This window comes from Balaenoptera musculus, chromosome 8, assembly GCF_009873245.2.
Source record: "Balaenoptera musculus isolate JJ_BM4_2016_0621 chromosome 8, mBalMus1.pri.v3, whole genome shotgun sequence".
NCBI classification, from domain to species: Eukaryota; Metazoa; Chordata; class Mammalia; order Artiodactyla; family Balaenopteridae; genus Balaenoptera; species Balaenoptera musculus.
This window is the reverse complement of record NC_045792.1, coordinates 63,963,435-63,979,313: the sequence shown is the minus strand read 5'-3', so window position 1 is coordinate 63,979,313 and position 15,879 is coordinate 63,963,435. Positions and strand designations below refer to the sequence as shown.

Genomic DNA, 15,879 nt, shown 5'->3' with positions numbered 1-15,879 from the left:
TGCCATGGCTAGGACTTCCAAAACTGCGTTGAATGAAAGTGGTGACAGTGGACATCCTTGTCTTGTTCCTGATCTTAGAGGGAATGCTTTAAGCCTTTCACCATTGAGAAAGATGTTAGCTGTGGGTTTGTCATATATGGCCTTTATTATGTTGAGGTTAGTTCCCTCTATGCCCACTTGTTGGAGAGTTTTTATCATAAATGGGTGTTGAATTTTGTCACAAGTTTTTTCTGCATCTATTGAGATGATCATATGGGTTTTATTCTTCAGTTTGTTAGTGTGGTGTATCACACTGACTGATTTGTGGATATTGAAGAATCCTTGCATCCCTGGGATAAATCCCACTTGATCATGGTGTATTATCCTTTTAATGTATTGTTGGATTCGAATTGCTAGTATTTTGTTGAGGATTTTTGTGTCTATGTTCATCAGTGATATTGGCCTGTAATTTTCTTTTTTTGTGGCATCCTTGTCTGATTTTGGTATCAGGATGATTGTGGCCTCATAGAATGAGCTTGGGAGTGTTCCTTCCTCTGCAATTTTTAGGAGGAGTTTCAGAAGGATAGGTGTTAACTCTTCTCTAAATGTTTAATAGAATTTGCCTGTGAAGCCATCTGGTCCTGGACTTTTCTTTGTTGGAAGTTTTTAAATTACTGTTTCATTTTCAGTACTTGTGATTGGTTTGTTCATATTTTCTGTTTCTTTCTGGTTCAGTCTTAGAAGGTTGTACCTTTCTAAGAATTTGTCCATTTCTTCTAGGTTGTCCATTTTATTGGCATGTAGTTGTTTGTAATAGTCTCTTATGATCCTTTGTATTTCTGTTGTGTCAGTTGTAACTTCTATTTCATTTCTAATTTTATTGTTTTGAACCCTCTCCCTTTTTTTCTTGATGAGTCTGGCTAAAGGTTTATCAATTTTGTTTATCCTTTCAAAGAAGCAGCTTTTAGGCTCATTGATTTTTTTCTTTTCTTCATCTATTTCATTTATTTCTGCTCTGATTTTTATGATTTCTTTCCATCTACTAACTTTGGGTTTGTTTGTTCTTCTTTCTCTGGTTGCTTTAGGTGTAAGGTTAGATTGTTTATTTGAGATTTTTCTTGTTTCCTGAGGTAAGATTATATTGCTATAAACGTCCCTCTTAGAACTGCTTTTGCTGTGTCCCATAGGTTTTGGATCTTTGTCTTTCATTGCAGTTGTCTCTAGGTATTTTTTTGATTTCCTCTTCGATTTCTTCAGTGATCCATTGGTTGTTTAGGAACATATTGTTTAGCCTCCATATATTTGTGTTTTTACAGTTTTTTCCTGTAATTGACTTCTAGTCTCATAACGTTGTGGTCAGAAAAGATGCTTGATATGATTTCAATTTTCTTAAATTTGCTGAGGCTTGATGTGTGGCCCAAGAGGTGATCTATCCTGGAGAATGTTTCATGGGCACTTGAGAAGAAACTGTATTCTGCTGCTTTCAGATGGAATGTTCTATAAATATAAATTAAGTCCATCTGATCTAATACGTCATTTAAGGCCTGTGTTTCCTTATTGATTTTCTGTCTGGATCACCTCTCCATCAATGAAAGTGGGTTGTTAAAGTCCCCCACTATTATTGTGTTACTGTCAGTTTCTCCTTTTATGGTTCTTAGCATTTGCCTTATATAGTGAGGTGCTCCTGTGCTGGGTGCATATATATTTACGATTGTTATATCTTCTTCTTGGATTGATCCCTTGATCATTATGTAATGTCCTTCTTTGTCTCTTGTAACAGTCTTTATTTTAAAGTCTATTTTGTCTGATATGAGTATTGCTACTCCAGCTTTCTTTTGATTTCCATTTGCATAGGATACCTTTTCCATCCCCTCACTTTCAGTCTGTATGTGTCCCTAGATCTGAAGTGGGTCTCTTGTAGACAGCATACATATGGGTCTTGGTTTTGTATCTATGCAGCTAGTCTATGTCTTTTGGTTGGAGTATTTAATCCATTTACATTTAAGGTAATTATTGATATGTATGTTCTTAATGCCATTTTGTTAATTGTTTTGGATTTGTTTTTGTAGGTCTTTTTTCTTCCTTCTCTTTTGTTTCTTGTCTTGTGATTTGGTAACTATCTTTAGTGTGTCTGGATAGCTTTCTCTTTTTTGTGTATGTATCTACTGTAGATTATTGGTTTGCAGTTCCCATGAGGTTTTGATATAGCAGTCTATATATATTGATTGTTTAAGTTTCTGGTCTCTTAATTTCTAATGCATTCCAATATCCTGCATTTGTACTCCTCACAGTTGCTGGCTTTGATATCATATTTGTGTGTGGATGATTTCCTACCTTTACTTTATATTTGCCTTTACCAGTGAGCTTTCCCATTTGTAATTTTCTTGTTTCTATTTGTGGCCTTTTCTTTTCTGCCTAGAGAAGTTCCTTTAGGATTGTTGTAAAGCTGGTTTGGTGGTGCTGAATTCTTTTAGGTTTTGCTTGTCTGTAAAGCTTTTGATTTATCCGTCAAATCTGAACGAGGCGCTTGCTGGGTAGAGTATTGGTTGTAGGTTTTTTCTTTTCATCATTTTAAATATATCGTGCCACCCCTTTGGCCTCAGAGTTTCAGCAGAAACTCTGAGTTTCTGGGATTCCCTTGTATGTTATTTGTTGCTTTTCCCTTGTTGCTTTTAATATTTCTTCTTTGTCTTTAATTTTTGTCAGTTTGATTAATATAAGTCTTGGTGTGTTCCTCCTTGAGTTTATCTTATATGGGACTTTCTGCACTTCCTGGACTTGAGTGAGTGTTTCCCTTCTCATGTTAGGGAAGTTTCCGGCTATAATCTCTTCAAATATTTTCTCAGGCCCTTTCTGTCTCTCTTCTTCTTCTGGGACCCCTATAATGCAAATGTTGGTGCGTTTAATGTTGTCCCAGAGGTCTCTGAGACTGTCCTCATTTCTTTTCATTGTTTTTTCTTTATTCTGTTCTGCAGCAGTGATCTCCACCACTCTGTCTTCCAGCTTACTTATTTGTTCTTCTGCCTCATTTATTCTGCTGTTGATTCCTTCTAGTGTATTTTTCACTTCAGTTATTGTATTGTTCATCTTTGTTTGTTTGTTCTTTAAATCTTTAAATCTTTGTTAAACATTTCTTGTATCTTCTCGATCAGTGCCTCCATTCTTTTTCTCAGATCTTGGATCATCTTTACTATCATTACTCTAAATTATTTTTCAGGTAGATTGCCTATCTCCACTTCACTTAGTTATTCTTTTGGGTTTTCATCTTGTTCCTTCATCTGGAGCATATTTCTCTGTCGTCTCATTTTATGAAACTTTCTGTGTGGATGGACTCCTTTCCACAGGCTGCAGGATCATAGCTCCTCTTGCTTCTGGTGTCTGGCCCCTGGTGTGTGAGGTTGGTCCTGAGACTTGTTCAGGCTTCCTGGTGGGAGGGACTGGTGCCTGCCCACTGGTGGGTGGAGCTGGGTTTTGTCCCTCTGGTGGGCAGGGCTGTGTCAAGGGGTGTGTTTAGGGGTGGCTGTGAGCTCAGTACAGCTTTAGGCAGCCTGTCTGCTGATGGGTGGCGCTGTGTTCCTGTCTTGCTGGTTGTTTAGCCTGAGGCGTCCAGCACTGGAGCCTGTAGGCTGTTGTGTAGGGCCAGGTCTTTGTGCCAAAATGGGGGCCTCCAGGAGAGCTCATGATGATCAATATTCCCTGGGGCCTCTGCCACCAGTGACCTTGCCCCCACAGTGAGCCACAGACAACCCCTGCCTCCATAGGAGACGCTCCAAACCCACAGGTAGGTCTAGCCCAGGCTCCTATGAAGTCACTTCTTTGTGCTGGGTCCCAGTACACATGAAATCTTGTGTATGCCCTCAAGAGTGGAGTCTCTGTTTCCCTCAGTCCTGTGGAGCTCCTGCACTCAAGGCCCACTGGCTTTCTAAGCCAAATGCTCGGGGGGCTCCAATTCCAGCTCAGGCTGGGGAGCCTGACATGGGGCCCAGAACTCTCACTCTTGTGGGAGAATCTCTGTAATACAATTATTTTCCAGTTTGTGGGTCACCCATCCTACTGGTACGGATTTGATTATATTGCAAAAGTGCCCCTCCTACCATCTAGTTGTGGCTTTTCTTTGTCTTTGGATGTAAAATATCTTTTTTTGTAGGTTCCAGTCTTTCTTGTCCATGGTTGTTCAGCAGTTAGTTGTGATTTTGGTGTTTTCATGTGAGGAGGTGAGCTCTAGTCCTTTTACTCTGCCGTCTTGTCGGGAATCGAGAGGTTGCTTTTGGTTTGGATGCTTGCTGCCTCTTTCCTCAGTGTGTGTTGGCTGTTATTCCTTTGATATGAGTGTGTAGGTGCAGCAGGCCATGCGCACACCTGATACAGCAGGGACAGTAATTGGCTCCTCCTCCCGTGGATCCCAGTGGCAACCACAGCCCACACACTCCCTGGACAGCAGGGGCAGTGCTTGACACCTGCTCGCTGCCTGTGCACACTCCCCAGATGGTGGGGGCAGCGATTGCTGCCTGCTCACAGGTTTTCCAACAGTAGCGGTGGCCCACGCCCCCCTGGGACAGTGGGGGCAACACTTGGCGCCCATTCACAGGTCTTGCAGCGGCAGCCCTCGCACTTCCAGGACAGCAGGGGCAGCAACTGGATCCTGCTTGCAGGTCTCTTAGTGGTGGCGGCTACCTGTGCCCACCTCTGGAGCCCATAATGACAGTGGTGGTGGCCTGTGCCTGTCTCTGGAGCCCACAGTGGCAGTGGCAGCTCACACCTGCCCCCAGAGCTCGTGTATGTGGTGTCCTGTTGCCTGAGAGTGCATGCAGGGAAAGAAGCTCCTATGGCGGTCCCGCCCCTCTCCTCGTGCGCCCCCCAACAGTGGCGCCTTGCCTCTCTGGCGGGCCCAGGCTTCTTTCTTGTGCATCCTCAGTTGCCACACTCCAGCCTCATCATGTTGTCTCCACGCAGCCAACCTTGATCCTTTCCCTGGGTCTGACCTCTGAAGTCTAAGCTTCAGCACCCAGCCCCTGCCCACACCAGCAGATGGGCGTCTCAGGCTGGGGAGTGTAGGGTGGTGGTACCCACTGCCTTGCAGGTCACTCTCCATTTTGCCTCCTGCAAACTGGTTGCTGCACTCTCCTCCTAGGCTCCGATGCCCCCTCCATCCAGGCTGATCTCCCTGCCCGTGAGGGGACTTCCCAGGGTGCAGGAACCTTTCCTCCACAGCTCCCTCCCTAGAGTGCAGGTCCTGTCCCAATTCATTACTCTCTCTTTTTTCTTTTTCTTTTTGTCCTACCCAGTTACATGGAGGTTTTCTTGCCCTTTCAGAAGTCTGAGGTCTTCTGCCAGTGTTCGGTAGATGTTTTGTGCAAATCGTTCCACTTGTAGATGTGTTTTTGACGTATTTGTAGGAAGAGGTGAGCTCCATGTCTTACTCATCCGCCATCTTGATTCCTCTCCCTCATTGTAGTTTTGATTTGCGTTTCTCTAATAATTAGTGATGTTGAGCATTTTTTCATGTGCCTATTGGCCATTTGTATGTCTTCTTTGGAGAAGTGTCTATTTAGGTCTTCTGACCATTTTTTTATTGGGTTTTTTTTTTATTATTATTGAGTTGTATGAGTTGTTTGTATATTTTGGAAATTAAGCCCTTGTCAGTTGCATCGTTTGCAAATATTTTCTCCCAGTCCGTAGGTTGTCTTTTTGTTTTGTTTATGGTTTCCTTTGCCTTGCAAAAGCTTATAATTTTGATTAGGTCCCATTTGTTTATTTTTGCTTTTATTTATATTGCCTTGGGAGACTGACCTAAGAAAACATTACTACAGTTTCTGTCAGAGAATGTTTTGCCTATGGTCTCTTCTAGGAGTTTTATGTTGTCATATCTTTATTTAAGTCTTTAAGCCATCTTGAGTTTTTTGTTTTCTTTTAAATTTTATTTATTTATTTATGGCTGTGTTGGGTCTTCATTTCTGTGCGAGGCTTTCTCTAGTTGCGGCAAGTGGGGGCCACTCTTCATCGTGGTGCGCGGGCCTCTCACTATCGTGGCCTCTCTTGTTGCGGAGCACAGGCTCCAGACACACAGGCTCAGCAATTGTGGCTCACGGGCCTAGTCGCTCTGCGGATGTGGGATCTTCCCAGACCAGGGCTCGAACCCGTGTCCCCTGCATTGGCAGGCAGATTCTCAACCACTGCGCCACCAGGGAAGTCCCCTTGAGTTTATTTTTGTATATGGTGTGAAGGAGTGTTCTAACTTCATTGATTTACATGTGCTGCCTGCTTTCCCACCACCACTTGCTGAAGAGACTGTCTTTTCTCCATTGTATGTTCTTGCCTCTTTTTTCAAAGGTTAATTTACTGTAGGTGTGTGGATTTATTTCTAGGCTCTCTATTCTGTTCCATTGATCCATATGTCTGTTTTTGTGCCAACACCACACTGTTTTGATTACTGTAGCTTTGTAGTATTGTCTGAGTCCGGGAGGGTTATGCCTCCATCTTTGTTCTTTCTCCTCAGAATTGCTTTGGCAATTCTGGGTCTTTATGGTTCCATATAAATTTTAGGATTATTTGTTCTAGTTTTGTGAAAATGTCATGGGTAATTTGATAGGGATTGCATTAAATCTGTAGATTGCTTTGGGTAGCATGGTCATTTTAACAATATTAATTCTTCCAATCCAAGAGCATAGAATATTTTAACATTTCTTTGAATCATCTTCAGTTTCCTTTATCAATGCTTTATAGTTCTCAGCATATAAGTTTTTCACCTCCTTGGTCGGGTTTATTCCTAAGTATTTTTCGGGGTGGGGGGGTGTGCAATTTTAAAAGGGATTTTTTTTTTTACTTTCCCTTTCTGGTATTTCATTTTTAGTGTAAAGAAATGCAACAGATTTCTGTATGTTAATCTTGTATCCTGATACCTTACTGAATTTATTTACCAGTACTAGTAGTTTTTGTGTGGAGTCGTTAGGGTTTTCTATATATATTATCATGTCATCTGCATATAATTACAATTTTACCTCTTAAAAGGGACCATTTGTAACTCAATAAACAAACAACTAAATCTCTTTAATATCTGTTTGGTGGGCATATTGATTAAGTTATCATTAATATTTTACATGAAATCTTAAAACCATATATTTCAAAAGTTTAATTTTTTCTTTGTTAAGATTGTAGGTATAATTTAAAGTTTTCAGTCTGGTTGTTAGAATATTTTATTGCTTTTTATTAAATCAGTACAGGAATGCTAGAGGGAATTTAAGTTTCACTTTGTGGAGTGAAATATTAGGTTAGAGGTCACCTTCTCCACTTCTCATTCAAGCAAAAATTTTCTCTAAAACACTAATTAGATGAACTTCTTATTTTTGCTTAAACACCTCCACCTTTCCAATGAATGCAAGCTCACATGCTTTGCAAGACAGCCCTTAACCCTTCTGGATAATTATGGATGATAGGAAATTCTTATATTGACCTGAAATCAGCCTAATTATACTGACCATTCTGGTCTCTGTAATTATATAAGTAAATATTACTTCCTCTTCCACATGAAAGCTCTTCAGGTGTTTGAACAAACCTATCATCATGCTCCATGTTGTTACGGAACTATGATTATCTAGAATAATTGCTTGCTTCCTCTTCTAGATCCATAACATCTTGTGTGCTTTCCCAAATATATTCAAATGATTAGTGCCCTTTAAAAGTGTCACTGCTTAGAGCTGATTAGAGAACTTTGGTGTGTTGGAACCATTATAGAGCACAGTGGAACTAGGCTCTTGCTCTGGACATCTGCTTCTAGCAAGAGTTTAGGATTATTTTAGCATCTTTCTTATCGCTATTTACTGTTTACTTATTTGACTGGAACCCTCAGACCTTTTGTATTTTATTTGCTTTTAAACATAATTACCTATGTGCTTTATGTGCCTTTCAAAACATATTCAGGATTTAACTTTTAGTCATATTTGACATAATTATTCGATTTCAGAAAATAAGTATCCATTTTCAGTCTGATTCTGGTATTCTGTGGACATTATTTGTTCATTCCAGTTTCAGTCATCCACAGATTGGGCAGGCATGCAGTCTTGTCTTTGTGTCATAAACAAAAATGGTAAACATCCCATCTCTGGTGCTAATCTCCCTCTCCTTCTGCCTAGCTTTAGTCACTCTGGCTTTTTTTTTTTTTAACCTCAAAGTCACCATACTCCTTCCTATGTTAGGCACTTTCTATAACCTCTGCCTGGAATCTCCTCCCCTTGCCATACCTCTATCCCTCTCTTCACTGGCTAACTCTGACTGATAGCAAATCAAATGTTTGCCCAGGACGTCTTCCTGTCACAAGACTAGGTCAAGTCCCCCTTTTATAGGCTTTCAGTACCCTATACTTGTTTGGCTTAGCACTTATTATTTTGAAATTATGTATTTATTGGTGTGATTGTTGTCTCTTCCCCACTGAATCAGATGCTCCATGGTGGCAAGAACCCTGTTTCTTACACTCACTATTGTATCCCCAGAAACAGCACAGTGCCGGGCATATGGGCTTGTTGAATTTAATTTTTTAAAAGGCCATGTAACGGTGGCTCCCTAACACCAGTGTACAGCCTTTGGCTCCTGATGATGTTTTCACACATCTGGATTAGAACAAGAAAAATAAGGACCATAGTGTTACTGTATGTAGTATACGTCAGTGTAATTACTGCCTTCTTGGGAAGGACTTTTATTCTAGTATTATATCCTTCTGTTTCCTAGGTTATAAGTTATTCTTTAAATTCTTGTTACGCTTTAGGGATTTTTTTCATTTATTTTTGGAAACTATCCTTACTTAGAATAGAAATAAATGTGCAACATCATGGTGCTTTGAGACTTTACTAGACTATGAAATCCAGAAATACTAATGTTGAGTACTCTAGAGACCTCCTCTAAGCTAAAAGCTTTGTTTCTGTTTGAATACGATTGCTATGAATCCACTTGGCTATATTTAAAGTACATAATTTTGCCTTCAGAGATGGTTTTTTAGTGGCCTGGATCTTCCTCAACAACTTCCTTTCATTTATCTCTGTAATACATATTTATCATTGCCAAGTAGGCTCAGATTCAAAACAGTAATTGTTGGTTTTTCTCTTAGAACAGTTGTACTTTTCCTATATTTAATGTGACTAAAAGATAAACCTCAATATAACACATTAATTTGAACACAAAGCAAAATTTGCATATTTATGGTTACTGAGAAATCTTATTGTAAATGATTTTATATTTTAAAGTTATATTTTTATATTTAGAGTTATAACTTTTAATTTTTTAATTAAATGATAAGCAGGTTTCCTGACAAAATTTTTACTATAAATTGTTACTATTTCACCTGCTTTATATGATACGAGTGTTAATTCAGGTGAGGTAAAATGATAGTCTTTGACGTGTAAATAAAATGGAATTTCTTGGGGGGGGATCAGATTCTTTTTTAATTTTTTCTTTTTTAACTTTGGGTTTATTTATTTATTTATTTATTTATTTATGGCTGGTTGGGTCTTCGTTTCTGGCGAGGGCTTCTCTAGTTGCGGCAAGTGGGGGCCACTCTTCATCGCGGTGCGCAGGCCCTCATTATCGCGGCCTCTCTTGTTGCGGAGCACAGGCTCCAGACACGCAGGCTCAGTAATTGTGGCTCACGGGCCTAGTTACTCCGCGGCATGTGGGATCTTCCCAGACCAGGGCTCGAACCCGTGTCCCCTGCATTAGCAGGCAGATTCTCAACCACTGCGCCACCAGGGAAGCCCGATTCTTTTTAATTTTAATGCTTTTCTCTTTTTCTAACTTTATTTTTTTAAAAAAAACTCTAATATTAGCTTTGTGGCTTGTTAATTTAACCTCTCTGTGCTTGTTTCCTTAACTATCTTGTTTCTTCATCTGTGAAATGGTTATCATGAGGATTTAAATGACTAAATTCATGAATACATATAAAGTACTTAGAAGATTTGTTACACAGTAGAAGTGGTGAACGATATTAGTTGATTTTACTATTATTAGTAGTGGTATTCGTATTGAAATGGGATTTCCTTATTCACTGTAGAATATATCAGGATAGATAAATACTAAAATTTATCTTGTTTTCTATTTTAACCATTTCTCAGTGCTTAATATTTTGATAAATCATTATTTACCAAAGGAGAAAAAACTGTCTAGAATAAACACATCCAACTCTTCTCTAGCCACAATACATAGAATTATATCCTTCAAGACTTTAGAGTGATTATTAAATAAATGTTTTGTGATTAAATTTTAAGTCAATTCAGTAACTTATTGATCTACATTGATAGTAGATTATTAAAGTAGTGATCCAGCCTTTTAACTAAAATATCACCTTCATATTTAGAAAACGAGTTACATAAATTCTAAATTAACAAATACCTAGAGGAGGGACTTCCCTGGTGGCGCAGTGGTTAAGAATCCGCCTGCCAGTGCAGGGGACATGGTTCAAGCCCTCGCCCGGGAAGATCCCACATGCCTTGGAGCACCTAAGCCCGTGTGCCACAGCTCTTGAACCTGCGCTCTAGAGCCCATGGCTACAACTACTGAGCCTGTGTGCCACAACTACTGAGCCCGCGTGCCTAGAGCTGTGCTCCACAACAAGAGAAGCCACCGCAATGAGAAATCCATGCACTGCAATGAAGAGTAGCCCCCGCTCGCCACAACTAGAGAAGCCCGCATGCAGCAACAAAGACCCAATGCAGCCAAAATAAATAAATAATTAATTAATTAATTAAAAAATAATACCTAGAGGAGTTAAAAAGCAAAAGCACTTTTTTTTTCTAAGCAGAAAATGTAACATAGTTGAATTAGCTAAAAAGTCTGTTTAATTTACATGTATTTTACAATTAAAATTAAGTTGTACATTTATAAATAAAGTAATTCTGCAATAAGTTTTTTAGCTGATCTATTTATATCATGATTATACATCACAGTATTCATAGCGTTAAAGAATATAAGCACTAGAATCTAAAAAACATGAGTTCAATTTCACTTCAACCATTTACCAACTGTTTTTTTTTCATATAAATTTATGATTATTTTTGGCCGTGTTGGGTCTTCATTGCTGTGCATGGGCTTTCCTTCTTTGCGGCGAGCGGGGCTACTCTTTGTTGCGGTGCACAGGCTTCTCACTGAGGTGGCTTCTCTTGTTGCGGAGCACGGGCTCTAGGTGCACGGACTTCAGTAGTTGTGGCACGCAGGTCTCAGTAGTTGTGGCTCGCAGGCTCTAGAGCACAGGCTCAGTAGTTGTGGCACACAGGCTTAGTTGCTCCACAGCACATGGGATCTTCCCAGACCAGGACTCCCTGCATTGGCAAGTGGATTCTTACCACTGCGCCACCAGGGAAGTGCTACCAACTGTTTAACTTTTTTTTTGGGCTGCGTTGGGTCTTCGCTGCTGCGCGTGGGCTTTCTCTAGTTGTGCGAGCAGAGATTACTGTTTGTTGCGATGCGTGGGCTTCTCATCGCAGTGGCTTCTCTTGTTGCACAGTATGGGCTCTAGGTGTGCAGACTTCAGTAGTTGCAGCACACGGGCCCCTAGAGTGCGCAAGCTTCAGTAGTTGCGGTGCATGGGCCCAGTAGTTCTGGCGTGCAGGCTCAGCAGTAGTTGTGGCGCACAGGCTTAGTTGCTCCTTGGCATGTGGGATCTTCCTGGACCAGGGATCGAACCCGTGTCCCTGCATTGGCAGGCGGATTCTTAACCACTGCACCACCAGGGAAGTCCCCAGCTGTTTAACTTTAGATAAGTCACTCAACTCTATTCCTTATCTGTCAACTAGGAATATAATAATGCCTACCTCTTAGGGTTATTGGAAGAAATAAATGAGATAATATATGAAAGCCCTTAGTTTGGAGCCTGACATGGTAAGCAGTCAGGAAATGTTCTTAGGAAAATTATATGAGGTAAACAAACTTCCTATTAAATACAGTCACTTAATGCCTCTGTGTGTGTGTGTGTGTGTGTGTGTGTGTGTGTAATGGTTTTTAACTTGGCAAATTATAGGAATTCACCCTCCCAATAAGAAATGAATCCTGTATTCTCACTTACCTGTATGATCTTTAAAAATCAAACTGTAAATCTTCACTTTCAAATATAGTTTTTAAAATAAATTCCACCTTAGGCTCACGTAAGTCGTTGAGATCTCACTTAAAAGTATTCCTGTTTTTCTTTATTTTCTTGAAGGGATGAGTATGTTGCCATTTTTATATTACATGTAAAAGTAACTTCTATGTATATTGGCAGAAACGATGTGAAGCAACACTTTTTTGGATTTCATAAGACATCATTTCATCATGGACAGCAAATTTCGGATCAGACGCAGCTGGTTCTTAACAAGTTACCAGAAAAAGTAGCAAACATGTCACATTGGTTCGAGAAAGTGGCTCCTTAACTTATGAAGAATTTCTTGGAAGAGTAGCAGAACTTAATGATGTGTAAGACTTGCTCTTTTTCATTTTATTTTCTCCCCCTGACGTATGCCACAGTGTTGTGACTGTCTGAGAGATAAGCACACGTATGGTTGGTAAGAGAATGTTTTCAGCAGCAGTTAGCAAATATTATTGAGTACTATAAGACTTTCTATGTAGCTATCTAAAAAATATGTCATAGGACTAAAAGAATAGAAGGAACTTAAAACTGAATTTTGAACACAGGCATATAAATTGACCCTTGTTTGAAAGCACTAAAGGAGGTGCATAACAGAAGAGAATATACCAGTTAGTCATCTAGAGAAAGGCGCCTAGGATAGTCAAAGGGCACTTCAGGTTTCTGAATATGAACCAGTTCATCTAGTTAATAAATAAATCTTCTGTGTTTGTTCATTGAACCATTATTTTGCCAGAGAAATATATATATGGTAATAATTCATTTGTCATCACTGAAGAATAAGGTATTTTGTATATAAATATTTTCTAATTAGCTATCATGTTTACATCTTTACTTAACTCTTGAATAGATTTCTAAGATGGAGTATAAACTTCTCTGCCTACTTAGCACATCCAATGGAACAGCCTTCTCTTTGTGAATTATTCTTTATTAAATCAATTTTATACTGATCTGTATAGAAGCTATTAAATATACCGAGCTTTTTGTACCTGAATGACCCCAGATTGTTATACTTTTAAAATATTCCATTTTGTTTGTGTGTTCTCCCTTAGTGACAGGAGAGCAGATGTCACTTCTTTCTATTAAGTCTTCCTCTAGCGGCACCCATATCCGACTCTCTTTGTATATATCTTCTGTCTCCCTGGGGGTATAGTTATAACTTATTGGCATTGCCTTTTAAATGAGATCTTAAAGGTTCTTTCTTTAGTCTATTCAACTAGCTAACGTTCACTGAACACATAGTATGTGCAAGGCACTCTGCTGACAGTCAGACATTTTAACTGAGGCCTGAAGTGATTACCCAAGTATCGATGGCAGATCCAGCTTCCGCCAAGGCTGAAGATCTTTCCACTATCCATATTACCTCTCCTTAAACCCCAAAAGGCCAAACAAAATCACCAAGCAGTTTGGAACCACTTAGTATATATAAATTTATACTATAGTCACTATTAATAGTTTAGGGTAAATACATGAATGTACTCCTTAAGCTTTGCAATAACTACATTGGATAAGAGACATATTATACTTGGCCATTTAGAACACATTAGATAAAGAGAAGGAAATGCAGTCTTTTTATGGACATGGCTGGAGTGTCCTGTTATTAGCCAGTCATGAAGAATAAAGCGTTCTTAACTCTTAAAAGTTATTTTAGAAGATCATTTCTTTTAGAACACTGGATTTCACTCATTAAAAACAGACCAAAAAAAAAAAAAAAAAAAAAAGCCCTGTATGGATATATGGATGGATCCTGTGTAGATATATATATAAATGCATAGAAAATGAACTGGAAGGATATACACTGGGTCTCTGGGGAGCTGATGGAAAGGGGAGCAGAGAAGGGAGATTTACATTTTACTGTGTATATTTGTGTATTGTCTGATCTTTTATAATAAAAATGTAGTCATGGGTTTTTAAAACTCTAGCATTTTACTTTGTTCTTTTTTTTTTTTTTTTTAAAGATCATCCAAATGGTAGCATTTGAGACATTACTTCTGAGACCATATTCTTAAGGAATAAAATTGGATTGAGAATTTAATAGTATCATAAGAGTGGAATTTTTATGTTTATTGTGTCAATTTTTTTGAAGAGTAATCAATGACATTTGCCATCCCTTTAGAGTCTTAGAACTTATATACAAAAAACCCTAGTCTATTATATGAAATTTTGATTTTTGGCCTAAAGATACTGGATAAAATGTGTCCTATGAAAACATCCTCAAGCTAAGCTTACTGTGTAATATAGAGGTGATGGTAAAAGAGTATCTCCCTTTTATTTATTAGCACAGAATGTTTCTGACTGGATTTGCTTCTTAAAACCAATTCCCCTGGGTCAGAGTTGGGCATTTCACAAGTTCAGTGCTGTCTGAGAACTATAAAGTTAAACCTACGCAAAAGACACATGGCTTGATAGCTAGAAAAAAGAACTGGGAACTGGCAGTACTACTTTCACTGGCAGACTTTGTTACCTAGGGCTAGTTACTTAATTTTCAATGGCCTCAATTTATTTAGCTGTAAGTTTCTTAGTTCTGAGTGTGATATCCCCACTGGTGCTCAGAGAGAAATGTGAGTAATGATAAAAGGGAGCTGCAATACTTATGTCTTTGAACTGATTTAAATTGGCATTGATGCACGATATTGAGTTATCCTAAAAAGTGTTATATTTTTATGTTAGTATCCTGTTGCTTTCTGAATCAGAATTACTCTGCTAGGGGAGGACAGTAAAGTTACATAAGCGTCTCAAAATCATTTGCTTCATCCAGTTTCAAATTATCTGTAAAAATTGTCTTCAAAGAGGTATATAAGTGTTGTTGCTTAAGGAAGGACTCAACCAAGATCAAGATTTTTTCACACTTTATGTACATCTGAGGTACTAGTCAAAATATGGATAAATGAAACCAGCTAAATTTTTTCTTTAAGTACCTGATTCCTTGCACATGTTTTTCCTAGCTGTCTTTGTTAGAAATTTAAAGATCATTGAGATATAGATATGAAAAAAATAGATTTATAAATATCATTCCACTATGCTTTCCACCTTGAAAATTAAATTGTATGTTTATAGTCAAAGCATTCTCTATCACTATATTTTAAAAATCTAATTATTACAATCACCATTATTGTTATTTGTCTTTCTGTGTTTTCTTCACGTTTCCTCCTCTGTCTTAAACTTTCTTGAATCTGGTTTCGTAGCTCCATTATTTTACATGACTTTTCATAAAATTAACGAATGTGTTTACCTCTTTTCAGAACTGCTAAAGTGGCTTCTGGCCAGGAAAAACATCTTCTCTTTGAGGTACAACCTGGGTCTGATTCCTCTGCCTTTTGGAAAGTGGTTGTACGAGTAGTCTGTACCAAGGTGAGAGTGATAGAGATTTCCAGCTCTGAGCTTAAACTATTTTGGTGGTTAGAACCACATTTAATAGTATAATATAATATAGTGGAAATAAATGTTTATAATTTGGTTGTGATTAACATTTATTTGTAAAACCATATAAAACAGTTTTGATACTATTTTTGCCTTCCAGGTTAACTGTTTGAATTTCGTTGGTTGTATAATTGCCATAGAGCAGAGGTTTATTTTTTAATTTATTTATTTTTGGCTGTGTTGGGTCTTCGTTGCTGCGTGCGGGCTTTCTCTAGTTGTGGCGAGCAGGGGCCACTCTTTGTTGCAGTGCAAGGGCTTCTAACTGCGGTGGCCTCTCCTGTTGTGGAGCACCGGCTCTAGGCACTCGGGCTTCAGCAGTTGCAGCATGCGGGCTCAGTAGTTGTGGCACACAGGCTCAGTTGCTTTGCGGCATGTGGGAT

General features: G+C 38.9%; 1 protein-coding gene across 1 annotated transcript in view; it reads left to right on the top strand.

Annotated features, from left to right (window-relative positions):
* RNF141 (ring finger protein 141) overlaps window positions 1–15,879 on the top strand; it is a 61,326-nt gene that overhangs the window by 18,820 nt on the left and 26,627 nt on the right. Inside the window, 3 exon segments of the mRNA XM_036861315.1 lie at window positions 12,218–12,324; window positions 12,327–12,408; window positions 15,322–15,430. Of these exon segments, the coding sequence (XP_036717210.1) occupies window positions 12,218–12,324; window positions 12,327–12,408; window positions 15,322–15,430 (298 nt within the window).